General features: G+C 55.9%; 1 protein-coding gene across 2 annotated transcripts; it reads left to right on the forward strand.

Moving 5' to 3' along the window:
- The first annotated feature begins 708 nt into the window (after nt 1–708).
- KDM8 (lysine demethylase 8) lies at nt 709–24,889 on the forward strand. Of its 2 annotated transcripts, none has more exons than XM_030301514.1 (8): nt 709–824; nt 10,858–11,383; nt 13,580–13,746; nt 14,824–14,956; nt 17,575–17,619; nt 22,168–22,317; nt 23,229–23,321; nt 23,409–24,889. In XM_030301514.1, the coding sequence occupies exons 2-8, from the start codon at nt 10,892–10,894 to the stop codon at nt 23,571–23,573; spliced, it is 1,245 nt and encodes a 414-aa protein (XP_030157374.1). In that variant the 5' UTR covers nt 709–824; nt 10,858–10,891; the 3' UTR covers nt 23,574–24,889. The 2 variants fall into 2 exon arrangements, with proteins under 2 accessions (XP_030157374.1, XP_030157375.1); XM_030301515.1 differs by lacking the exon at nt 709–824 and adding an exon at nt 1,046–1,460.
- Nucleotides 24,890–25,971: the final 1,082 nt, after the last annotated feature.

Genomic DNA, 25,971 nt, shown 5'->3' on the forward strand with positions numbered 1-25,971 from the left:
TGAATCTGCACTTGCCTTGGTCATATTTGGAGTCCAGGAGTACCTCTTTCCTCTATCACAGACCCCCACTGCAGCGGCAGGTAGCCTGCCTTACCACCTTTAACGGCTGTCATGAATAACTTTGTTCTTTGATAGCAGGAAATGATTCCTTTCCCTTTCCTCCTCGGACTCCAGACCCACTGTGAGCAGGACTTTCTACCACCTCTGTACAATGCTTCAAAAGGCCTGAATCCCTGGAAGCCACGGGCAGTGTGCTCCAAACCAAAACCTGCACTGATGCCCACACCACTCAGGGTCGGGGCCGCGGCGGCAGGAGTGAGGATTCTGGCTGCCCACCGAAACCCAGGATTTCCTCACTCCTGCGGGCCGTGGATGCAAAAATTTCGGAGCTGTGACTTTCCCAAAGTACAAGGATTCGGCCACTTTATTTCACTGGGCACTGGCTGACCTCCCTGTAAACTAGGAAAACGAATCCTCTTAGTTGTACGGTTTCGATGAAATGGTGGATGCGAAGCTGACTAGCACACTAAGTTATCCTTGCTGAGGAAGTCGCAGGCGCCACCCACGTGGGAATCGAAAACCAGGAAAAGATCCCTCACTTGCGGGTCGCCTCTACCCTACGGCCTTGTAAACACGACGGGGCGGGGCCACGGCATCGATCACTCGGCGTTCGGCTAGGCACTCCGTCCCGCTCAGGCGAGCACTGAGTGATCGATACTTCGGCAAGCCTGACTACTGGGAGGAGAGAGCCAGAGTGTTCCGACCAAACGGAACACGTCGTCGCCAGCCTCTGCGCCACTCCACACTGCCCAAACTCGAGACAGGTGAACTTGAGCAACTCCAGAGGGAGGGAAGCTCTGCCTCCTTAGAAGCAGAGGGGAGGACTGCGCAGGCGCTGTGTTAAAGGCGCAGCGGGGCGGGGCGTTGGGGGGGTTGGCGGTGGAAAGACTGCCTCGCGCGTGCGCCTTGGAAATCCCCAGGCAGTTCTTCAAAGTAGAGAAATTGGGGAGGGGAGGGAAAAAAAAAAAAAAAGAGGCGGCGCATGCGCCCTGAGAACGCAGCGCCAACTCTCCTGCACGTCGCGGGTAGGAGGTAGGTTCCACGCGTGCGTAGTACTCGCCTTAAGCCAGTAATTTCGCATGCGTGAGGCCAGCGGTGTGCGCCTGCGCGATTCCTGGGGGCGCCTTGGCGGAACTCTAGTGCGCCTGCGCGAGTGTTTATTTCCTCCGTGACGGTACCTACAGGTAGTGGACCAAGCCTGCCTTTGTCACAGGCCTGGAGCTAGGTTGCTGTAAACCGAATGTGGGCCGTGACAAATGAAGCCCCAGGCGGGGAAGGGGTGTGCGCCCTCGGGTGGAGCGTCGGCTTGGGGTACCTGAAGGACAGGGATTTGTAAGTAATAGGAGTTAACTCTGAGCATCGGTGTCGCGTTATGCCCCTCGTGTTAGGATCCAGCAAAGGTAAGTCACCGTGCTCAGCAGGGTTACATATAGCAAGCCCAAGGTCAGGGGGCAGGCAGGTGTTAGGGCCCCACCGACGGCCCGAACCCGAGACAGCGGGGCCCTTAGAAGGCCAGAGTTACCCATGGCGCCGCTAAACAAAGCTTTCTGGAAATATTTCCAAATCTCTCTGGAAAGTTTTATAAAGCTCCCTAGAAAGCTCTTGTGTTTTTTTTGCACAGCTCACGTGAAATAGTGCCACAATAAAATTGAAGAGATTTGAAAACTAAGTGGGCAGCCTGCTCCCAGAAAGCCAGGTAGAGGCTCCTATTTTGGAAGCCACCCACGGGAGGCTTCTCATGACCGGCATACTGCTCTCAGGATGGCCATTTCGGGTCAGCCGGAGATGTTTGTGGAACCCTGGGGGGCTCTTAAATAAAGCCAACCCTCTGCGAATCCTGGTGAGATTCTCCAAGAAGCCGTTTCTCCCAGCCAGTTTAAAGTCTGTTGTGGTAATTGCTTTAGGTTCTTAAAGATAATTTAAGAGAATTCTGGGATGAGTATCCTGGCTTCCCAGGAGGCATTGTTTTGTAACCAGCTGAACCCACTTGGGCTGTTCACTACGAAAGGCCAGCTTACATAACGTGCTCCATCTGGATGGTGAATTTGTGAAGTCAGGACCTGAGGCCACGCAGTCTGTTTTATGTAGCCGATACGTGGCTCCTTTGTGTTAAATACAACCAACAAGAAACCTTTTATGAAGCTCGCATCAGGTTGATTTATAAAGCGGAGACAAAAGCCACTTGGAGAGGTTAGTTCAGACAACCTTTATCCGACCCCCGTACCTAGAGTATCATTTCATCAACAAATGAGTATCGTTATCATCAACAAATAAGCCTTTTGTAAGAGACGCCAAGATACAGTCCACCGAGAGAAGCTGTTTTGTGCAACCTGTACCTGACCTTCCCCTGAAAGCTGTCCCATGTCACGAAGCCAGTACACGTGGCACTTTGAAATGCCAGTTCACGAAGTCAGGACACAAGACCACTGGGGCTGTTTCTGTACCTGACACCTCCACCCTCACCTCCTTCAAAAAAAGACTTCTGTGACCAACAAGAGGTCTCTCCAGGCCCGTAACCTGACGAGTTTTAGGGAACTGACTTTAAAGTGACAATATAAGGGCACTCCGGCTTTTTCATAGGGCCTATAATTAGGGTGACCATCGGTCTCAGTTGGCCTGAATACCCCCAGTTTATGACTTGACCAGTCCTAAATATTAAATATTTAAATAATATGAAATGCTGAAATTTACGTACATATGAAAGAAAACTAACGGCACTCCCAGTAGTCAGCTTGTGGAATCTCTGCTTGCAGAAATGAAAGTTCCAAACAATGTAAGAACAAAGAACTTTGGAGAAAACGATGAGAATAAAAAGTTTTACAAGAGAAAAATGTATCCTTCACCAAGCCAAAACCCAACCAAACAAAAAAGGCCTATATACAGCATCCTGGTTTGTAGGATATATTCTGTAGTTAACCCACCTGTACCTGACTGCAGAAGGCAGTTTATACAACCTCTGCTTCTGCCTTTTTATGTGGAATTCTGGGGGCCAATTAGAAGATGAGTCTACAGTGCCACTCTGAAAGACTCACACAGTTTATTCTTGACTCCTTCCTCTGGAAGGCTGTGTTTTTTTTGTTTGTTTGTTTGTTTTGTTTTAGAAAGAGAGAACCCGGGGTGCCTGGGTGGCGCAGTCGGTTGGGCGTCCGACTTCAGCCAGGTCACGATCTCGCGGTCCGGGAGTTCGAGCCCCGCGTCAGGCTCTGGGCTGATGGCTCAGAGCCTGGAGCCTGCTTCGGATTCTGTGTCTCCCTCTCTCTCTGACCCTCCCCCGTTCATGCTGTGTCTCTCTCTGTCTCAAAAATAAATAAATGTTAAAAAAAAAAAAAAAAAAAGAAAGAACCCATGAGTGGAGGAGAGGGGCAGAGGGAGAGAGAGAGAGAGAGAGAGAGAGAAAATCCCAAGCAGGCTCTACGTTCAGTGTAGAGCCCGACAGGGGGCTGGATCCTGTGACGCTGGGATCAAGACCTGAGCTGAAATCAAAAGTTGGCCATTCGGTGAACTGACCCACTCCGGCATCCCAGGAAGGCTGTATCGTATAACCTTTTATAAAAGGCAGTTCAGTGGGGAACTCTGGGAAGCCAGTCAATAAAGCCAGGCCAAGGCCGCAAGACTACTCTGACTGACACCTTCCTCTGGAAGACTGTTTTACTATTATCAAGAAGCCTTTTTTGTCAGACCAGTACATGGGGGGTGCTGGAAGTTTGATTTGTAAAGCCAGGACTTGAGGCCATTTGGAAAGGAGTTTCGTGTGGCCTGTACCTGCCTTCAGTGGAGGGCCGTATCAGATGGCCTGTTGTGAGGGCTGCTGACAGCCCACATGGGGCCACCTTCTCTGGACCATAGTTTCATACAGTCATCAAGAAGGGGTTTGACCCAGCCAGTGAAAGCCCTTTTCTGTAAGGCCATTTCACGTGGGAACAGGAGCTAACCGAGAGGGTTGATGGGTAGAACCTAACACTTTCTTGGTGCTCTAAAGAAACCACGGGAGATTGGTTGGTTTGTAAAACTAACACAAAGTGTGGGTTTCATCGGGCCCTCAGACAAGGTCCAGTATGTAAAGAAACCTGTTTATGAAACAGTTCACGGCTCTCCTCTGGAAGACTGTTTCCTGTAGTACGATGTGGCTCCTCCCCCAAAGGCTGTTTGATTCGGCAACTATTTAAAAGGCTAACTAGGGGCGCCTGGGTGGCGCAGTCGGTTAAGCGTCCGACTTCAGCCAGGTCACGATCTTGCGGTCCGTGAGTTCGAGCCCCGCGTCGGGCTCTGGGCTGATGGCTCGGAGCCTGGGGCCTGTTTCTGATTCTGTGTCTCCCTCTCTCTCTCTGCCCCTCCCCCGTTCATGCTCTGTCTCTCTCTGTCCCAAAAATAAATAAACGTTAAAAGGCTAACTAATGAAAGGGTCCGAGAAGCCAGTAGAATCAGGCTGTAGGATTATTCAGAGAAATAATGACCGGTATGCCACCTCACTGTGGAAAGTTGCTTCCACCCGCGAACACAAGGCCTTCTGGGAGACTGGTGGTTTTTTTATTTTTTTAACACTTTTAAGTAATCTCTACAGCCAGGCTCAGACTCACAATCCCAAGATCAAGAGCTGTGTGCTCCACCAACTGAGCCAGCCAGGCGCCCCAGGGAGGCTAGTGTTACAAGATCAGCCATGAGGCCCTTTGGGAGGCCATTCAAGTGGCTATGACAGAGCCAGTCTGAAAAGTCATTTTGAAAACAAACTCGGAGCTATCCCGGAGCGTCCACCTCTGGAAGACTCTGTCATATGGTGTCAACATAAGTATCTCTGAAGACCATTTGATAAAGCCATTCACCGAGGAGCTCTGGATTCGAAATTAATTACTAAGGTTATATTACGTGGGCAAGAGGAGACCTGTTTTGTACAGCCAACGTGAGGCCCTCTCCCAGAAGGCTGTTTGACATGGCCATTTACATGAGGCCCCCTCTCCAAGGCCAATTTGCAAAGTAACACATAGGCTGCCTGAGGAGGCAGGCTTGTGGAGACCAAACAAGACGGCCTTGGGAGACCATGTTGCAAAGCAGTGCAGGGAGGCCACCTTGGGAAGCCGGTTGGCAAAGCAGCACACGAGGCCGCCTGTAGAGGCTCGCTTTGAAGGGCCTTTGTGAGCTCTCTGAGGGGGTGTTTTGTAAGGTCACCCCGAGAGGCCAGTTTACAAAGTCCGTAATCTGCATCCCAGGGAACTGGTTTATAGCCCATTTAAAATCCTCTGGGAAGCCGTTTTTTAAGGCCACTAAGAGACCGATTTACAAAGCGGGTACATAAGGACCCCTTTCGAAGCCATTTTCCTAGTCCGGCAAATAAGTGGTCTTCTGGGAGGTTTATTGCAGACCTTTGCGAGAAGCCAGGATATGAGGTCTCTGAGGTCTTCTGGCGCCCCGAGCCTTCTCGAGGCTGCTTTATAAGACATGTGAGTCACTCTTGAGGGGATGAGCCATGAAGCCACCCAGGGAGGCCAGCTGATGGGCACACGTGCGATTGTGTGTGTGGGTAGCGGGTAAGGCCACGTTGGAAGTTTGGGCCGTGAAGCTCTCCCAAGAAAGCTGTTACTGAGACCAACACAAGACATTTATGAATCTTCTAGGAGGCTAGAGATAGAAATCGTCCTGGTAGGCGAGGGCCGTGCCACTCGAGGCTCTCGGTGCCATCCTTCACTGGGCCGGCTGGAAGGCTATCCCTTGTGCACTGAGGACCGAACTAGGATACAAAGATCCAAAAGCTGATGTAATCCTCACCCCTGAAGCTGAGAAGTGTTCTGGGTAGACGCCACCACTTACTGTGTAGTTTTGGACAAGTTGCTTACTCTCCCAGATCTTAACTTCATTCGTCTCTGTAAAACCTCACATCACGAGATTGTAAGTGATTATATTGTAAGATTATAACGTACAGAAACCACAGAGCATCGACACGGCACATAAGAAAGTCACTTCATTTTTCCCCTGGACTTTAGTTTCTTCATCAGCAAAAGAAGGTGGGGGTGTAGGGAAAATGATCATATACGTCCCTAGCCACTTGACAGTGTTGTGAGGGACAAATAAGATTAGAGGGAGGGGAAGGGTGGGAGAACCGTGAAATGGGCAGTGGTACGTTATTGCTCTTGCTTTAGGCTCAGGAAGAGGTTCTTCAAAAATAATGACACACAAGGAAGACCATCCGTTTTGCTTCTACGAAGTGATGGGATTTTCTCATTTGTTGAGTGGGAATAATAATTCCTTCATTACAGGGTTTTGTTGAGGGTTAAACAGCCCAGATTCCCAACTTCATCCTGTGCTGGCCGGAGATGTTGTGGCTCGGTTCCTTCACCCACGAGATCACGGAAGTCTGGGGGCCAGACTGCCTGAGTTTTAAATCTCTCGTGTCCCCTCTTCCTAGCCCAATGCGTGGGGCAAGTCACTTACTTTAGCTTCCTTATCTGTGAAATGGGGACGATGATACTTTCTTCGAGTTTCTGTGAGAATTAAAAAGTGCTTAGGGCATCCTTGGCTTAGAGTAAACACTTTGTATATTTTCGGCTTCATCGGATTGTGAAGTTTAAAGAGGTAACGATGTGTTACTGTCAGTGTTGTGGGTGGTGTTAGTCACGAGTTGGCGAGAAATGAGTTAAAATGGGGCCCAGAGGTAGGGATGGGGCTGTCCAGCCTACCTGCAGGGACCACACCTCTAGCCTTCCTGTGTCTTCCCTTCCCTGTCTACTGCTGACTTCATGCACGTTGGTGCTAAAAGAAACTGTGCTTTCTTCTCCCGTTCTTTTGTGTGAGTTCTTGTTGAGTCCCAGGGTGTCAGGGAAATGTGAATAGGGGTGTTTATTAGTTATCTAGTGCTGTATGACAATTAGTTTACGCTTAGTTGCCTAAAGCCACACATATTTATTATCTTAGATTCTTTGGGTCAAGAGTCTGTGGTGTGACTTAGTGGGGTCCTCTGTGTCAGGATCTCACAAGGCTCGAGGTATGGTGTCCATCAGGACGAAGTTCTTGTCCAGAGGTTCAACTGGACAAGGAACTAAACCCCTGTGGTTGTTGGAACAATTCAGTTCTTGGAGGCTGTTGGACGGAGGGCCTCAGTTCCTAGCTTGCTGTTGGCTCTAAGCCGCCATCATCTGTTTGCCATGTGGACCTCTCCCAACTGGCCACGTGCTCATCAGTGCACACGAACCAGGAAGGCAGTAGGGAGAGTCGGCTGGCAGTGGAAGTTAAACCTCATGTAACCCAATCAAGGGGCATCCCATCCATCACCTTTGCCATCTTAGGCAAAAAAAAAAAAAAAAAAAAAAAAGCCACATGTATCAAACTTACACACTTGTTGGCCAGAAGCAAGTCATAACGGTTTTCTGTTGCTGCTGTAACAAATTACTGCAAACTTGGTGGCTTAAAACAGTACAAATTCATTATCTTACATTTTCGTAAGATTAGACCTTCAACGTGGGGCTGACGGCTAAAATCAAGGTCTTGGCAGGGCAGCATTCCTTTCTGGAAGCTCCAGGGGAGAATCCATTTCCTGCCCTTTTCCTGCTTCTAGAGGCCACCCACATTCCTTGGTTTGTGACCCCCTCCCTCCATCTTCAAAGCCAGCAAAACTGCATCTCTCTGGCCCTTCTGTTATCACCTCTCCCTCTGACTCTGACTTTAGCCAGGAAAGATTATTTCAAGGACTCCTCTATAAAGTTGGACCCACCCACACAATGCAGGATAATCTTTCCATCTCAGGGTCCTTATTCTTAACGGCATCTGCAAAGGTCATTCGAATTACAGGTCCTGCCCATGCTCCAGAGGAAGGAGTTAGATAAGGGTGTTAGTCACAGGAGGCAGGGATCACTGGGGAACGGTGGCTTTCTTCCCTTTATAGGAAGTGAGGCATCTGATAAGGCTTTATCAGTCTTCCTCCTTGCCTTTCACCATCCCCCAGGGGTGGGGGATATCAGTGACTCCTGTGGGTCAAGTAGGGTCCCTGACCAAAGAAGCCAACCCTGGCTGACAGAAGGAAGATGTTTTTTGGAGAGCCACTGGGGCCACAGAAGGAATGGAAAGCTGGAGAATTGCCCTTTGAAAAGAGTAAGAACGAAAGGGGCTCCATAACCCAGGAATCCGGGACGATAACTGTGAGGCCCCTAGACCAGGCTGGCCCAGAAATGGCCGGTAGGAGACCGTGATGCACCAGCCACCTCCAGTCCAGTCGATCTGCTCAAAAGTTCACATTCAAGGGAGGCAGCTTAGAACCAGTCGCCTGGCTTTGCGCACACACCCACGGCCCGGCAACATCCCACCTGACCGACCTCAGCGGGGGAGATGAAACTCCTCAGAAGGAAACGGAGGAGTGTTGTTAAGAAAGAGGAAAGGATTCTGAGCCACAAAACTGAATACTCTGCCCTCTCTGTTTCCTCAGCAATAGAAGTTTCTGTGTCAGGGCAGCTACCCGTTGGGACACGCATCATCAGCAGTTTAGCGGCTCAACACAATGCAAGTTCTTTTTGGCTCATGAGGCATTCCAGCATGGGCGTATGTGCCCAGTCCTGTGGCCGCTGTGGCTGTGTCATCCTCTAGGGCCTCAGAGTCCTTCACTTGCAGCCCGCGGGCAGGGAAAGCGTGGAGAATCCTGTAGGGGGTGTATGCGGGCCAGGCCTGGGAGTGGCTGCATCACTTGCGTTCACATGAGCTGGCAGTCGTGGCCACGTCGCATGGCAGGGATGACCTGGAAATGTAGTCTGTGTGCCCAGGAAGAGGGTGAAAAGGATTTCGGTGAGCTTAAAGCAAGGGTTTGTTTTCGTAAAGTTTTATTGGAACGCGGCCATGCCCATTTGTTCACATACTGCGAAAGGCTGCTTTCACGCTACAGTGGCCGAGTAGCGACAGCAGTGACCGCGTGGCCTGCCAGGCCTAAAACGTGTAACATCTGGCCTTTACGGAAAAAGTCTGCTGGCCCCTACCTAGCGTAGAGCAGTCTCTGCAAAAAGCATGATGGTCCCTATTTCTTAGCATCGTGAGATAGACAGCGGATGGAACAGCTGTTAGTATACCCAGAGCGCAGTGGCACAGGTGACCAATCAGAGGTGAGCAATTACAAACCTGTGAGAACCTATTCACCTATTAGTGCTTACGCATTAGGACCAGCCTGCCGTCCGTATAGAAGAGCACCAACTATGATGTTTTTCCTTTCTGTGTAGGTTTTCTGTACTCCCAGGGTTCTTCCCGAGAAGTTAAGACCCCATTCCTTCAATAGCCTTAGTTGAGTGCCCACCGGGAGCCGGACTTTAGGGAAATGGAGAGAAATGAGACACGTTCTTGTCCCGGAGAAGCTTGCCAGCTAGTCCTGGAGAGACAGACATGTAAGCCATCAGAGTGTTGGCAGGCTTCCCAGAGGGGATCATTTAAGGTGGGCCTCGAAGGTTGGATAGGAGTTTGCCAGAGAGGAGGGATGTTGGAGGCATTCCAGTTAAGGACAACATACGTTCCTGTCTGAATACACATTTATCCCGTGCCCATGGGGAGACTGGTATCGTACCAGGCCCTGAATGTAGGGGTGACCCCAGACAGATGGGGGCCCTGCCCTCACAAGAGTTTACGCTTGGCAGAGAAGACCGTTGTAGAGTCATTCACGTGAGACGTGTGTCACAAAGGACACGTGTGGAAAGCCGTGGGAACCTGTAAGGGAGATGTCTGCATGGTCTCTCTCTTTATAGAAAGTGACTTTATGTATATTTTATTTTTATTATTTTTATCGCTGATTTTTAAAAATCTTTTAATATTTTATTTTCATCATGGTCCCCATCTCCTGTTTCCCCCATCCCTCCACACCCTTCCCCTCTGGTAACCATCAGTTTGTTCTATTTGAGAGTCTGTTTCTTGGTTTGTCTCTCTCTGTGTCTCATTTTTCCTTTGCTCATTTGCTTTGTTTCTTAAATTCCACATGAGTGAAATCCTATGGTGTTTGTCTTTCTCTGACTGATTTCGCTTAGCATAATACTCTCTAGTTTCATCCATGTTGTTGCAAATGGCAAGATTTCAATTTCTACGGCTGAGTAACATTCGTTGAATGTGTATATACCGCATCTTCCATGTCCATTCATCAGTCGATGGACACCTGGAATCTTTCCTTAATTTGGCTATTGTAGATAATGTTGCTATAAACATAGGGGTGCATGTATCCCTTTGAATTAGTGTTTCTTTGTATTTTGGGGTAAATACCCAGTAGTGCAATTACGGGATCATGGGGTAGTTCTGCTTTTAACCTTTTGAGGAACCTCCACACTGTTTTCCAGAGCACGAGTTTGCATTCCCATCAACAGTTCTCAAGGCTTCCTGTTTCTCCAGACCCTCACCAGCATCAGTTGTTTCTTGTGTTTTTGATTTAGCCATTCTGACAGGTGGGAGGCGGAATCTCGTTATGGTTTTGATTGGCGTTTCCTAATGATGATTGACATTGAACATCTGTTCACGTGTCTTTGGCCATCTGGATGTCTTCTTTGGAGAAATGTCTGTTGATGTCTCCTGCCCTTAACTGGGTTTATTTGCTTTTTGAGTGTTGAGTTGCATCGGTTCTTTATGTATTTTAGATACTAAGCCTTTATCGGATATGCCATTTGCAAATATCGTCTCCCATTCCTTAGATTGCCTATTAGTATATACATTAAAAATCTCAGTGGGTGACGTTTTCACTACTGGATATCATCACAGCTCTAGCTCCCCCTCCCCAGTTTGATTTTATGAAAATCTACAAATGTATGTGTTTGGGCACGCGACACGCTGTTCTGCTCTAACTGTTCTTTCTTCCCGCAGCACCGTCGTCACGACCCGGCCGGCAGAGGGCCCCATGGCCGAGGGCGACCGGGAGCCCCTGGCGGGAGCCGGCACCCTCCGGGAGGCACTCAGGGCGCTCCTGCCCCCCACTAAAGAGGAGCTGACGCTGCAGCTCGGGGAGAGGGTGGAGCGCAGCGTGGTGCGGCTGCTGCGGGAAGCGGTCGAGCTGTTCTGCGGCGGCCGTGGGGGCGAGTGTCTGCAGGCCAGCGAGGCCATCCTGGACTACTCCTGGGAGAAACTCAACACCGGCCCGTGGCGCGAGGTGCACAGAGACTGGCGCCGCGTGTACGCCTTCGGCTGCCTCCTGAAGGCCGTGTGTCTGTGCGAGGAGCCCGGGGACGCCGGCGCCGTGGCCGCAGCCCTGAGAGTCTGCGACATGGGCCTGCTGATGGGGGCGGCCATCCTCGGGGACATCCTCACTAAAGTCGCGGCCGTCCTGCAGGCGCACCTCCCCTCGGGAAGGAGGCCCGCCCCGGGCCCGGCCCAGGAGCAGCCCCACGAGAAGGTATCTGGGTGGGATTGCCGCCTGCCACACCTCAGGTGCCCCGTCGGTCCTGTTTTTCTAGATGGAAGGAGTCCGCTCTCCCTGGGGGGTGAGGCCTCGCGGCATGAAAATAGCGTCTCCGTGGATTCGGAAGGGGAGGCGCTTGGCGTGATTTCCGATCCCCCCCCCCCCCCCCCCCGTGTCTACATAAGCAGTGCCCTTTCAGGAGAGAGGGAGGTGGACGCGCTGTGGCTCCAGAGAGCAGCAGCCCGGAGGGACGCATGGGCCCACACCTTCCAGCTTGCTCTTGGTCAGCCCCTGGAAGCGTCACCCCTTTCCTGGCTGCCTTGCTCTCCGTGCCACTGCGTTTGGGCCACGTGCTACATCCAGCCATCTCCGGTTCCTGTGACTGCTGGATGCCGCCCCCAGGGTCCCAGCATGTGGCCTTCCCAGTGTTTAGCGCATGAGGACTACCCTGCAGGGCGGAGGCCAGGCTTCGGGTCCCAGCGCTGACACGCAGACCTCACCATACCTCTAGGCGTGTGGGAAAATGCTCGGCCTCACCTGTGGTTAAAAAAAAAAGGCAAGACCAGCGAGGTAACGATGTCTGGCCGTGAAATTGACAAAGGAGGGTTTATGCAATACCGGTGCCACGGAGGATGCCAGGGGCCCAAGGGCAGGGTGCGTGGGTTGACCTTTCAGAGGGCAGGGCAGACATGCAGACCACGGGGGGCAGATGCCAGTGTCCTTTGACCCGGGAGTTTCACTGTTCGCTGCCCTTTCCCACACCGAGTCTGTCCCAAAGGAACACAGAGGTGGCCCCGTGCCCAGGGTGGGGCTCACGGTGCGGGTGGTGGTGGGCAGTGCGTGTAGCCGAGGGGGTGAGAGCTCAGGGCTGGAGTCGGCCTGCCGGGCCACGTCCCACCAGCTGCCCACCGCCTGTGAGTCGGGCAGGTGTCTTGACTCCTCTCTGCCCCCTGCGTTCCCATGCCTGTAAGGGGGAGGGGTTTGCTCGGCAGCTTTACGGCACCAGCGGTGGCCTAGATGTGCCAGGCCCCGAGGGCATGATACGTACGGAAGGGCCTGTTCTCCTGGAGTCTGGGTTACAGAGAGGCTGTTACAGAATGTGTTCTCCGTGTGGGGGGGGGAAAGGTGGGGGGAGGCAGCTCCGCTCACGGTGCTCAGGGAGGTGCCTCTGACGAGGGCGTGAGAGGAAATGAGAGCAGAGGGTATAACAAGGATGGTGAGCACGAGGCCGCTTGCACGGCCTGCGGGTGAGACTGGTAGTCGTCACTGCCGCGGGGTCAGAGCTGGCGCACACACGTGCAGTGGGGGCGGGGGGGCAGAGCTGACGCACGCGCGTGCAGCAGAGGGGGCGGGGTCAGAGCTGGTGCACAGATGTGCAGCAGTGGGGGCAGAGGGGGCAGGGGCAGAGCTGGCGCACACACCTGCAGCAGTGGGGGCAGAGGGAGCGGACGCTCCCGCCAGCGATCCTGGGCACTTCACGTGTGACACCTAGTCTCCGGGTCATGTAACAGAGGAGGAACCTGAGGCCCCAAGACAGTAACTTGCTCAGGTCCCTCAGTTGGGAGGTGGTTGGGAAATTCCGGCACAGCCCCTCAGAAGACATCGCGGGGACTGAGTGGCAACGTGGAAACGTGGCTCATTCGTCCTGCATATTCCTGCCGGTGGGTCAACGGTCCTCTCCTCACGAGTGACAGGATGGGAGAGGAACGCATAGTAATGACAGAGTACTTTAACATCCGACGGCATTTGGGGTCGTAACGTCTCCTCTGCGGAGTTTCTGTGAAAGCCTCACGTTCCTCTTACAATCAAATAGATGCTTTATCTACTCTTTCCTTTTTTAATATTTATTTATTTTTGTGAGAGAGAGAGCGTGCAAGCAGGAGAGGGGCAGAGAGAGAGGGAGGAAAAATCCCAAGTGGGGCCTAACAGAGGCTGGAACTCACAAAACCGTGAGATCATGACGCTTAACCAGCCGAGCCACCCAGGCGCCCTGAACAGACGCTTTAAGTGATCTAGTAGGAAAGGGCCAGGGGTACCAGGAGCAGCAGCAGTGACAATGACGGTAGATGTTAGCTGTTCCCGTTCGCGACAGCCGAGCTAGCCTGCCGGGGACGGACGCACGTTCCCGGCGGATGGCCCCGGACGTTAACTTTGCTGCACGTGCTGCTATTTTGTTTTGCTTTTAAACAGAAAGCGAGGCACGACCGTGTTTGGATTCCAGACATGAGGTCCGAGAGAACGGTGCCCCGGCTCCGCTGCCCATCCCTCCAGCACTTCCGGAAGCATTTTCTGGTTCCGGGGAGGCCTGTGATCCTGGAAGGCGTGGCCGACCAGTGGCCGTGCACGAAGAAGTGGAGGTGGGTGGCTGTGAGGCCCGGGAGCCTCTGCCCATTTCAGGGCCCGGCTTCCACCTCTCTTCCTCCCCCAGGAAATGCAGCCTCGCACACGCTTCCCGACCGGTCCCGCGTGGGCTGCTGAGGTTAAACAAGATGGCGCTGCTCCAAGTTCACGCCGGAGGTCGTAAGATCCGTGGCGTCCTCAGCTCACTTGCGCAAAGCAGGTGTTTTAGCGAGTGCTCACGTGGCGGTGCCGCGTTAAGTCTGTTCGTGGCATTTTGCAGGATCTGAGCAATCCCGTGGGCCTTCTCGGGGGCCTTGCGGCTTCAGAGCAGAAGCAAGAGCCTAAGACACGCCCCCTTCTCTCTTGGCGGGGCTCTTGGGCTCGTTCCCTCCTCACATCTGCATCTGGTCTCCCACCCCGGATTCATGGTTGTAAGAGCGGCTCAGGCTGCTGGACAGTGGCCGTAATGCCCATGGGAAGGAGCAGGGGTCTGTGAGGACGGGTGGCCGGGCCACCTGTGTCTGGGGGTCCGTGGAGGGGGCGGTTCCCGCCGAGGCTGTGGGAAGAGCTCTGCTGCAGGGGTGTTTTACCGGATTGAGCACGTGCCAGGTTTGCTCCCTCTCTGTCCGCCCTGGTTCCCGTGGGACAGGTACTGTCATCGCCCCCGTTTACAAATGGGGGCCAAGGGCTTAGAGAGGTTAAGTAACGTGCCAGAGGTCCTTGGCGTTCAGGACGCAGGCCTGTCTGCGCCCCCGCTGCACTCTCTGCCATTGGCTCCAAGGAGGTTCCCCGGCTTAGAGATGAGGTGAGCAGAGAGAGAACTGGGAGTTCCTGGCCAGCAGGGACATAGAACCGCCCAGCAAGAGCTTTGGCAGGCCACCCTCGCTGGATCTCTCTGCAAAGCTCCGTGGTGCCAGTGGGCACGTAACCCCACGTGTCTGCACCCAAGCGCCCTCGCCGGTGCGGTGGGGGTGACCGCCTCTCCCCCAGAGGTTCCGTGAAGACGAAAGGAGACCCGTGTGAAGCACACTTAGCGGAGGGCCCGGCGAGGCTCAGCGCACAGGTGATGGTGACCGTACGCGTCTGTCTCCCAGCTTGGAGTACATCCAGGACGTCGCCGGCTGCCGGACTGTCCCGGTGGAGGTTGGTTCCAGGTACACTGACGAGGAGTGGTCCCAGACGCTCATGACGGTCAATGAGTTCATCAGCAAGTACATCAGAGATGAGGTATGTCCCCGCGCCTCCTTTCCCCTGGGGCTCACAGCAGGGAGGACGCGTGACATTCGGGCACTGCAGGGCAGCCTTTTGGAGGCATCCGTCTCTCAGAGCCTGTGGTCAGAAGGGGGGTGGGCCACAGCGAGGGGGGCAGGCTGCCGGGCGGGCACAACGCGACTCATTTCAAGTCGTTTATTTTAATTTTGGGCGGAACGATTTGGTGGTTTTTTTAGTGTATTTGTAAGGTTTTCTGGCCATCACCAGTGTCTCATTCCAGAACATTCTCATCACTCCCAAAGAAACCCGGTAGCCATGAACAGTCATTTCCCCTTCGGCCCTCCCACCCCGTCCTCAGACGGCCACTAGCCTGCTTCCTGTTTCTGTGGGTCTCCCAATTCTGGACGTTTCATAGAGATGGAATCGTATCAAATGTGGCCATCTGTGGCCACTTCCGCTCGGCAGAGTGCCATCTGGGTTTGTCCACGCCGTGGCCCGCCGTCAGTCCCTCGTCCCTGGCTGTGCCCAGTACCCTTCCGTTGCATGGAGACCCCACGTTGCGTTCCGGCATCGGCTGACAGCCGTTCGGGTTGCACACACTTTGGCTGGCGTGGAAAACGCCGCCGTGAGCGCTCACGTACAAGTGTTCGTCTCTCCCGGGTGTGTGCCAGAGGCGGGACCGCTGGGTTCTGTGGTGACTCCGTGTTTAACCGTTCTTGAGGAACGGTCAGGCTGTTCTCAGAAGCAGTGGTGCCGTTTTACCATCTCAGATAAGGGCAGTGGTGGCTTCCCCTTCCCACACCCAAGGCAGCCCCGGGCCCGGGCCCTGTGAGTTCTGATCTGGTTTCGTCATGGGTCCGCTGCAGCCACAGGGCCCAGGTGGTGACCGTGCTGGCTGACGGTCCCTCCCGTTGTACGCTGTTCTACATCGTAACTGTGAGCTCCCGAGGGCCCCCCAGATCTCCCCCCACCCTGCACCATCACCCTTCCTGCCCCCATCGCTTCTCTTCCCAAGTGTCCGGCCTCCTCTGCCGGCGCCTGGTGCGGTTCTCCGGGGCGCGGCCTCGTCCCGCTGCGTTCACAGACCTCTTCCGTGCCCACGTCCCCCACCTTCCACACCCACCCCCGCTGCGTCCCTGGTCGCCCAGAGGCCTGGAGAAGGGAACCGGGCACGAGAGCATGCGATGCTGCTCTGCCCCTGTGCTCGCAGGAGTGAACCCCCTTTCCGGTCCCCTTTTCCAGGAAGAAGCCCCGAGCCCAGAGCGGAGCGCAGAACCGGAGGTGCTGTTTGTCAGGGGGCAGGCAGGTTGCGCTTCGGGTTGAGGCGGGAGAGCATTAACTCCAGCACCGTCTTGCCGGCTCTGTGGCCCAGGCTGGTTGCCGAACCTCTCGATCCTCAGTGCCCTGACTTTGGGATCTGTTGGAGGTTGCCGATGCCTACTTCACAGGGTCGTTTGTGAGAGTTAAACGCGGCAAGCTGTAAGCGTGGCACAGTCAGTGCCCGGTTAACCGAAGTTAGTGTCTCTGGGCCACAGTATCCATGGCAGGAGAGACCACATCACATCCCGGCCGTGCCCACCTCGTAGCCCTGGTCTGGCATGTTGTAGCTTCCATAGTTGTAAGGAAGACAAGGGAATGAGGGAGAGGGTTGGAAGCACAGAGGTTCTCCAGGGATTCTAGAGAGGAGCCTTCGTGCCCTTCAACACAGTTTGAGCCCCAGAGCCCGTTAGACCCAGGCTGACTTCCGCCCTGGCTGTGGAGTGGGGGGCGGGGAGGGGCAGCCTCGCGCAAGCTCTGCCCCCACTGGCCCTTCCAGAGCCCTAGACAGGAAGCCGTTCCTCCCAGGAAGCCCTTGAGCCTTGTGGAGCCCAGTGTGGAAAGCACAGATCTTTTCATCCATCTGCTGGCGGAAATTCTCACAAGATGATCATCCCCAGGGCAGGCCAGCGTGTAGGAAGCGGGCACTGACAGTTTTGCCAGGAAGACAACCTGGGATTCACTTTTGGGAAAATAACCTGGCAGAAGCAACTGGAACTTAGAATGCTCATGCCCCTTGACTCGGTTGTTCTGCTTTTGGGAGAACATAAACGTAAGGAAGGCCCGGAATGTTAGACTGTTTGTGGAAATGCCGGGAAAACACCCTGAATGTCCACCAGCAGGGGATGGCTGACTTCATAGTGATCTGTCCCGTCTGTGAAACATGGACCCGTCAAAAGAATGAGGCACGTATGTCTGTGTTCACCTGAAGAGATATTCGTGATGTTGTCATTAAATGAAAAATTTTCCAAAGTAACACATATGGTGTAGTTCCGTTTTTATTTATAAAAAAGCCTCCTGTCTGTGCAGCCTCTTCGTTTTCAGGGAGGAAGCTGAGTCCTGGAGCAGCCCCTACAGAGGCAGCCCCGGATCGGAGTCTCCCCCAGGCCCAGCCCGGCCCCAGAGGGAGAGCGTCCCATTCGCCCCCAGGTCACAGAGGGGACCAAGCAGGATAGAGCCGAGGGTCCTTGCCAGGTGGCTGTCTGGGGCCGGGTGCACCCTGGTGCCGAGAGGCCACTAACGGCAGCACCTGGAGGGTGTCCCTTACGACTAACCAGGCTTTCTGTGTCACTTCTGGTTTTTCTCTTGCGGCTCAGCCGAGGGACGTCGGGTACCTGGCTCAGCACCAGCTCTTTGACCAGGTAAGTCTGACGCCCTCTCCTCTTGTCTTTTCCGCTCTCCCTCTGTCCCACCTCCCTTCCTGAGCTCTGAGCCCAGAAGGCAGGAAAGGGCCCGACAGCCTCATCACCCACCCCACTGGTGAGCAAGGAGAACCTTGTGTGGCACCTGTGTCCTCCAGCAGCGGGCGGAGAGCAGACAAAGCTGCCAGGTGGCCAGTGAGAGCCTGGGCCTGCCGGCCCCAGGGCCCCAAGACCCCGGTGGGGGGAGGAGGTGGCCCCGGCGGGTGGAGCCGGGAGTCTGAGCCGGTGTGGTCACACCTGAGGAACGGGTCTTGGGGAGCCAAGTGCGGGTGGCAGGCTCTGACCCGACCCACAAAGAGCGGGTCGCTGCCTTCCTTGGTGAGGGTTCTCCGGGCGGTCCCAGCACCGTCCTTACCCAGTGTCAGCTGTCTGCTCACGAGGCCGTCGCCCCGAGCTCGGCCCGTGTGTGCCCAGCCGGGCCCGGGGTTCGTCTCCTGTGGGTCCCCAGTGCTGGTTGGCCAGATCGAAGACCCTCAGGACAGACTGGTTGAAGACTGAGAATGGAGGGGGTCTCCGGCCGGCGGAGAGGAAGAGCAGGGCCCGGCCAGGCTGGAGGCAGGACATTCCAGTGAGAGGCGCTCCTGCACCGAGACTCGGGCTGCACCCTGGAGCGGGCCCCAAGTGCCGGCCACGGCCGCCTGCCTCGGAGGGTTCATTCAGAAGAGCAGAGCAAGAAGGTAGTGAGGGAGGCTGGGGCCCAGCGGGGAGAGCCTTGAAGGCCAGACCAAGAAATCGGACCTATCTGCAAGGCACTGGGGGCCCCTGGGAGGTTTCTGAGCAGGAGGGGTCCCAGTGAGAGGAGGTATTCTGGGGAGATCTGTCAGGAGAGCCAGGGCAGTCGTGAGGGAGAGTGCCCGGGGGTAGAGGTCCTGCACCAGCTCTTTCTCTCCTCCACCAGTCGGCCCTAAGAAGGGGGCGTCACAGGCTGGCCCCACCAGCCTCCCAGGAGCTGGCAGAAACGCTCTCAGCCCCCACCTGGCGGTGTGCCCCCCCCCACACGCCTGTCACCCAGTGCCCTGGGTGCAGGGCTCGCTCACGAAGCCACCGTGGGAACTTGGGGGCCCGCCGGCTGGGGGGAAGCGAGAAAGGATGTGCCCTGACACGGAGGGACCTTAGCTCTGGTGGGAACAGGAAGAAAGGGCCCAGAAGATTCACAGCGATTCGTGGGTGGTAAGACCGTGAGTAGTTTTCCCTTTTTTCTCCGCAGTTTGCAAAGTGTCTATAATGAGGATGTATAGTCATCATCGTGAGAAAAAATAGACTTTATTTTTAAATGGAGGCACAATAAGGGAACAAAGAGAAGTGGAATCCGATTGTGTTCCATACTTTCAAAACTGCCTAGTGAGCCTGGAACCATCTGAAGGCTCATCCTGGGGAGATGATTGAACGGTTTGGACAGGTGTCAGACAGGTGCCAATGGCCGGGGGCTGGACACAGGTGGCTGGGCAGGGTTGAGGGAAAAGGCGCAGTCGAGGAAAACTCGAATTGAGACCCCGGCGACTGGTGAGCTTTGGTGGGGCTCGGGCACCACTGTGCCGCTGGGCTGGGGCTGCTCTCACTGCCTGTCCTGCCGGGGGACCCGGGCCCTGTGGGGGCTGTGCCAGCTGCCAGGAGCCTGTGCACCGGAAATGAAAGAGGCCGGAGCAGGTGGGGGCTAGGTGGGCTGGGGTCTCTTGCCCGGCTCTCCCGAATTAGGACTTGTAGACCCTGCTTCCTGTCCTCTCTTGCTTAATGAAGGAAAGGGGAGCCCAACCGTACGGTCCCCAGAGACCTGACCTCAGTCACACCTTCCAGGGGGACCTGAGAAGCCACGGGTAAACTTGGCTCCTTGTCCTGGAGCAGCCATTTTCCATTTTACTGGAACAAGAGGAAGCAGTTTTAGAAGCAGAAGGTGGGGGTGCCAGTGGTTCAGTCCGTTGAGCCTCTGACTCTTTTGTTGTTTAATTCTTTTTTAACATTGATTTTTGAGAGACAGAGTGAGAGTGGGGGAGGGGCAGAGAGACAGGGAGACACGGAATCCGAAGCGGGCTCCAGGCTCCGAGCTGTCGGCACCGAGCCCGACGCGGGGCTCGAATTGACAAACCGTGAGATCATGACCTGAGCCACCCAGGCGCCCTAAGCCTCCGACTCTTGATTTCAACTCACGTTGTGATCCCAGGGTCATGGGATCAAGCCCCGAGTTGTGCTCCACACTGAGCATGGAATCTGCTTGAGATTCTCTCTCTCTCTCTCTCTCTCTCTCTCTCTCTCTCTCTCTCTCTCTCTCTCTGTCCCTCCCCTCCCCCCCACACAGATACTTTCAAATAAAAAAAAAAAAGTTAAAAAAAAAAAAGTAGAAGGCAGAGTGTCCGATTGCTTTTAAGACAAACCTTAAGGATATTTTGCCTTTTGGAGGGCCACCCGGCTCTTTATCTCGGGTCCCCAGAGATGTGTTTTTACCCCTGCCATCCAGAGTGCTGCCTGGCGGGTCCCTGCACTGCTTTCTGGGGCCTTCTCTGCCTTCACGGAGCTCAGTGGCTCCCACCCAAAACCTCTTGCCCAAAAACCTCTTCCTTTTCTCCCAGGGGCCCCGTGTTGTAGATTTTGGCCACCATGCCAGGCCTCCCTTTAATTATCAGGTCACATCCTGGGAGCCTTCCTTTCTCTTGGGGGGTCTCTGAGTCCAGTGGCTCTGATTACACCATTCAGTCAACCAGTCATATTTCAGAAATCCTGATAATGTCGTCAGGGACCAGTCAGCTTGTCAGCATTCCGCAGGCCCAGGGCCTGGCACGATCCCAGCGGGAAGCGGCTGTGTGGTGTGACGGCCTGGTGGCAGAGGGGCAGGAGGTCCCCAGAGGCCTTGGGGATCTCCCATCCCCCCCACCCCTCTGGCCGACAGGACAGAGGGCCTCAGAACAGTGGACACAGCAGCCTGTCTGTATTTCTTCCTAGGCTGCTGCGGGGAGAGCATCCCAGCCATTCCGAAGGACGGATGGCTTCTTAGCAGCCCGAACTTGGAGGGGCTGCTACTGAAAGAATGGCCGAAAGCCGGCCCGCAGCTGCCCCTTTGACCCGGGAGGCGTTCCTCGGGAAATACCCGAAGAAAGTAGCAGAGGGGTCCCCCTTGTCCCCCTTTAGGGACCAGACTTGAGTTTCTGTCGAATTTCCCAAAGCCTCCGAGCCGTTTGCCCCCGCGGTTGGTGATCTTCGAGGTGATCTTCCCGACCATAGCCTCCGTGAGGCCCCCGGCCCGTCCGCACAAAGGAGCACTGCTCAAGCTCGCTGCCGGCTGGGTCGGAGCCTAAACACCCTGAAGACCGGCCCGTCCCCAGTCACTGTCGCAATGATTTTATCTTGGCCTCACCAGCAGCCCTGCACAGGGCCCCCTTTCCCCACACCCTCACCACCACTGGGCCGCATCCCTGGCCCAGTGTGCTCGTTTGATTAGTGGGAAACCGTGGCATCAGTGACGTTTCATTCAGATTTCTTCCCTAATGGGAGTGAACTCTTCCTTATGTCTAATCCATTTCTGTGTGATATCTGGGTTTTGCCCTTTGATTATTTGTGGAGTCACATATTGGGGTCCTTGTTATTTTTCCTTTTTATTTTGTATGAGCTCTCTACACTAACCCTCATTCACCACACTTCAAAAGTTTCCCACGTCAGCGGTCTTCATGTCAATTAACGTATTTAAAATGTATGTCTTGTGATTGCTTTATCATCAGTCAATTTTGGAAAATCTTCCTCTGCGGAGATGTGATAAATCCGCAACCCCATTTTCTTTTTTGTTTTTCTTTAACTTGATTTTCAAAAAGAGTGCCTCCTTTAGAAAATTACAAGTTGGTTGGCTTGTTTATGCACTTATTATTTTAATGTTTTTATTATTTTTTGAGAGAGCGTGCATGCACGTGTGAGGGGCGGAGAGAGAGGGAGACAGAATCTGAAGCAGGCTCCAGCCTCCGCACTGTTAAGCGCAGAGCCCCGATGGAAGGTTCAACTCGTGAACCAGGAGATCATGACCTGAGCCAAAGTCAGATGCTTACCCGACTGAGCCACGAGACACCCCTATTTTTTTTTTTTACATTTGTTTATTTTGAGAGAGAGAGAATCCCAAGCAGGCTCCACGCTGTCAGCACAGAGCCTGATGTGGGGCTCGAACCCACGCACCCGTGAGATCGTGACCTGAGCCAGAATCAAGGGTCGGACGCTTAACCGACTGAGCCACCCAGGCGCCCCAAGCTGGGTTAAGTGCAGAGCAGTGCTGTCAGGCTTTTCAAACAGAAAACGAAGATGCCTATGACAGGAACAAATCTGAAAATAAAATGATAACTCTTCCCTAATTAAGCTATTAATTTTTTTAGTTGGTTTTTAAGTCCCCGTCCCGTGAAGCGTGGACACAGGCGTGTTAGCGCCGAACCAGGCAGTGTGCGTTTGGCCCGTCGACTTCTGGGCCTGTGTGTCCCCGGGCCTGGACTGGGCCTCCCACGTCTGCTCTGACACCCACAGATCCCGGAGCTGAAGCGGGACATCAGCATCCCCGACTACTGTTGCCTGGGCGACGGGGACGAAGAAGAGATCACCATTAACGCCTGGTTTGGTCCCCAAGGAACCGTCTCTCCTCTCCATCAGGACCCTCAGCAGAACTTCCTGGTCCAGGTTAGAGTCGCTCCAGAGCATTGGCTTTCTGCCTCCTCCCGGCCCCGCCCTGCACGGGCTGGCCACGTTATGGGTGTCTAAACGCCCAGAGAGGGATGTGGCAAAAATGAACCGGAGAGATGGCACCAGGCCCCCCGTGGGACCCTCTCTCTGGATGGGGCTGTTTCCACATGCGGTTCCCTGACCAGGAAGGACCCTCTGGGGTCCTGGCCGCGTCACCTGGGCAGAGCAGGGCTGGGCGTCATCTTGGGAGGGATCGAGTGCCTTCCCCCTGCCTGCCCTCCGACGGAACCAGGGTGGTCTCCCTGCGAGCACCTCTGTCCACATGAGAGGCTTCCCGGCCACTGGATGGTGTGTCCGGAGACCCAGAGGAGCATGTGTGTTTCTTGCCAAAGGAGAGGCATCTGTTGTGGAACCACCTGATTTTTTTCTAGGCGGGTAGGTTTAACAAATGAGAACATTCTCCCGGCCCAGAGGCTCTGCCCGGAGATGCTAGAGAGGCTGGGATCCGGGGCCCAGAAGCCGGACTGCTTGGCATCCACGCCAGCCCTGTCACCTGTCAGCTGGGTGAACCTGGGCCACTTGGCTTGCCTCTCTGTGCCTCAGTTTCCCTGTCTGTGAAATGGGGTGACGCTGAACCGCCGTGGAGGGTTGTGAGGAGTTCAACAAGAGAACACACCTGGAGCAGCTGGAGGGTGGCTGCCACAGGCCGGTGCTTAGTTATCGGCTACGGTCACGGAGTTACTGATTCGTGATCTGTTTGGAGGCTCAACGTATGCCTGGCCTGGAGCGTGCGTGGGAGGGCCGGGGCAGTCTGGGCGCAGGGAACGGCACGCGGAAAGGCGTGGAGAGGTTCGGGAGGCTGGGGGTCAGTGGGGGCGGCAGCTGACTGACGAGGCACTGTCTCGCAGGTGACGGGGAGGAAGTACATCCGGCTGTATTCGCCGCAGGAGTCAGAGGCTTTATATCCACACGACACACACCTTCTTCACAACACGAGCCAGGTGGGTACGCAGGGACCCCGGGTGACGCTGCAGCTTCCCCCCCCCTCCCCGCCCTGTCTCTGGAGACCTGGCAAGTGTTTTCTTCAGGTTGACGTGGAGAACCCCGACTTGGAGAAGTTCCCCAAGTTTGCCGAGGCCCCGTTCCTGTCCTGCATCCTGTCTCCCGGAGAGATCCTGTTCATCCCGGTTAAATACTGGCATTACGTGCGGGCTCTGGACTTGAGCTTCTCCGTCAGCTTCTGGTGGTCGTAGCCAGGGCGGAAGGGTCTGAGACGCCAACGGCAGTCACGGATTCACGCGTTCCCTGCCCCACGCCCGGCCTGGGGCTGGGTCCCGGCATCTAGAGAGAAGCCAGACCCGCCTGTGCCAAAGCCCTCGCCGGGCGCCGGGCTGCGTGCCAGGCGGACGCGGGGCCCGGCAAGGCGCACGTTCCGGCCAGGGATGCGCGGCAGAGGCCGGCGGGCGGGACCCCAGAAGGACGCTCTGCGTGGAGACCGTGGGCCTCCTGCCGCCGGATGCGGGTGGGACGCGGGCAGGCAGTGTGGGCAGCGGTACAGGGTGGCTCTGAGGTCGCCTGCCTGGATTCCAACCCAGCCCCGTGGCTTAACCGCGGCGTCAGATTTGGGGCGGAAACCTCGTGGGTGGGTCTCCATCTGGGAAACGGCAGCCCGAGCCCCCACCACAGAGAATTCCAGGGACGGTGCTGGCGCAGGGCCCCTGCGGGTCCGTGAACGCTCGCTGCTAATAATCATTAGGGTTGCCACCTACTTGTTCGTCGTGGCTACGCCACGGCCCGCGGACTGGAGAGGCGGTGCAGGTCACAGGGGAGGGTCCTCATCGGCTGGCTCAGCTCAGACGGGTTTCGGTTGTCGTCACGGAGGCCTGACCTGCCTGCAGGGAGGTGCCTGCCTCTCCTAGCCTGCCGAATTTTCAACGCGCACCCTCCCGGTAGCCAGTTCCCCAGTCGAGAAACAGCCATCCGCGGCCCCCGGCGGCCCCCCTCCTGCCCCTCGGTCTCATTCGTTCCTGTCCCGCAGAGAGCCTTCCGCCCGGGGGGCCAGCTCCGCGTCCCTGCAGCGCCGGGGCCCTCAGGCTCAGAGGCCCCAGGGAAGATTCGGGCGGGCCCGGGACCCACGAGTTCCTGGAGCCGGAGCCTGGCCGCCCGGGTTGGGGCTGACACACACCGCAGGTGACCGAGAGGGACAGGGAAGCGTCGGTGGGCAGCCGGAACGCTAGCCGCTCGCGTCCTCTGCCACCAGGCCAGGGCATCGGAGCTTCATCACGTAGGTCCGGGGGCTCGAGTCGAGTGGGACCCCGTCAGAATATGCACGGAGCGGGGGAGGCGTTGGCGGGCAGGGGGTCGGGCACACGCTGACTCCTGCAGGAGGGGGTGTGCGGTCGGGGTGCAGCACTGGGCACGGAGGGCAGAGGCGAAGACGAGCTATTTAGGATGGGAAATCGAGGGCTCTGTGGGGACTGCTTGCTCCCCTGTCTGGCGTCATTAACAGTTATGTGCCAAATTCTGCAGATGAATTAATACCAAATGGCAAAGGTATCGAGGCATAAACTAGGGCTGCCACCGTACCGTGTCCGGCTCACTGGCTGTCCGTGAGGAACGGCGGGGGCTTGGCCGCGTCACCGACACCCCTCCCCACCCGAAGGGCGGCCGTGTGGCTCCAGCGCCTTACCCATGACGGCCAGCCGGCCCCCCGCTTCTGCTCCAAGCCGCTGTTGACGAGCAGAGGCCCGTCTGTAACGTAGGGATTCTGAAGTTAGGGACGAGGACTTGGGCGCTAAAACGCGGTACAGACGCCCGGCCACCTGCAGCGGACGTCCCTTGTTTGGTGGCAAGACGGCAAAAGATAAAACCTTCGCGTGCTCTCCGGGCAAGGCTCCCGGGCTGCCGGCAGCACCAGCCAGGCTAGCAGAGGGCTGCTTCAGCCCCGAGGAACATGGGCGAAGGTCCACTGGGAATAAGAGTGCTCGCCGGCTGCTGGCACCCCCGAGGAGGGGCAGGCACGAGCCCGCGTCACCCACCCATCCACCCGAGACACAGGGACCTGCTCGGGACCCGGTCCCACACAGGCACTCATGGTCTCCGGCCGGATGGGGCCCGCCCTGGTGGTCACGAGGGCCCCGGGGGGTCCGGAGAGGAGGGCGACGGTGCAGGTAGTGACGAGTGCCATGAAGGAAACAGAACAGGGTGACGGGGACACGATTTACCGTAGACATGTGAATAAGCCAGAATGACCGGGACACCCAAACTGGCAGTGAGGTTTGAGGGGGACCTCCCCGCAGCAGGTGCAGCAGCCCTGGGGCAGGAAGGCCCAGCCCTTGGGGGAGAGGAAGGAGCCGTGCAGGCGGAGCAGAGGGAACTGGGCGGCCGGAGGGGGCCCGGTGCAGCCAGCACTGGGACGGACAAGGGCGCCGGGCCAGGGAGACAGGTCTGCGTGCTGTTGTGTGACAAGGGCCGGAAGGGGAGGCCCCAGGAAGCGGGACAGCCGTGAGCATCACCGGTCCAGTGACCGAGCGAGAGGTGTCGGCAGGGAGCTGAGTGAAGACGGCTGTGCAGGGAGGCGGGCAACGGCCCGATGTCCAAAACCTGGAGCACCAGGCAGGGTCTTGAGAATTGTGCGTGAGGGTTTTGGTA

Source organism: Lynx canadensis, chromosome E3 (genome assembly GCF_007474595.2).
Source record: "Lynx canadensis isolate LIC74 chromosome E3, mLynCan4.pri.v2, whole genome shotgun sequence".
Lineage (NCBI taxonomy): Eukaryota > Metazoa > Chordata > Mammalia > Carnivora > Felidae > Lynx > Lynx canadensis.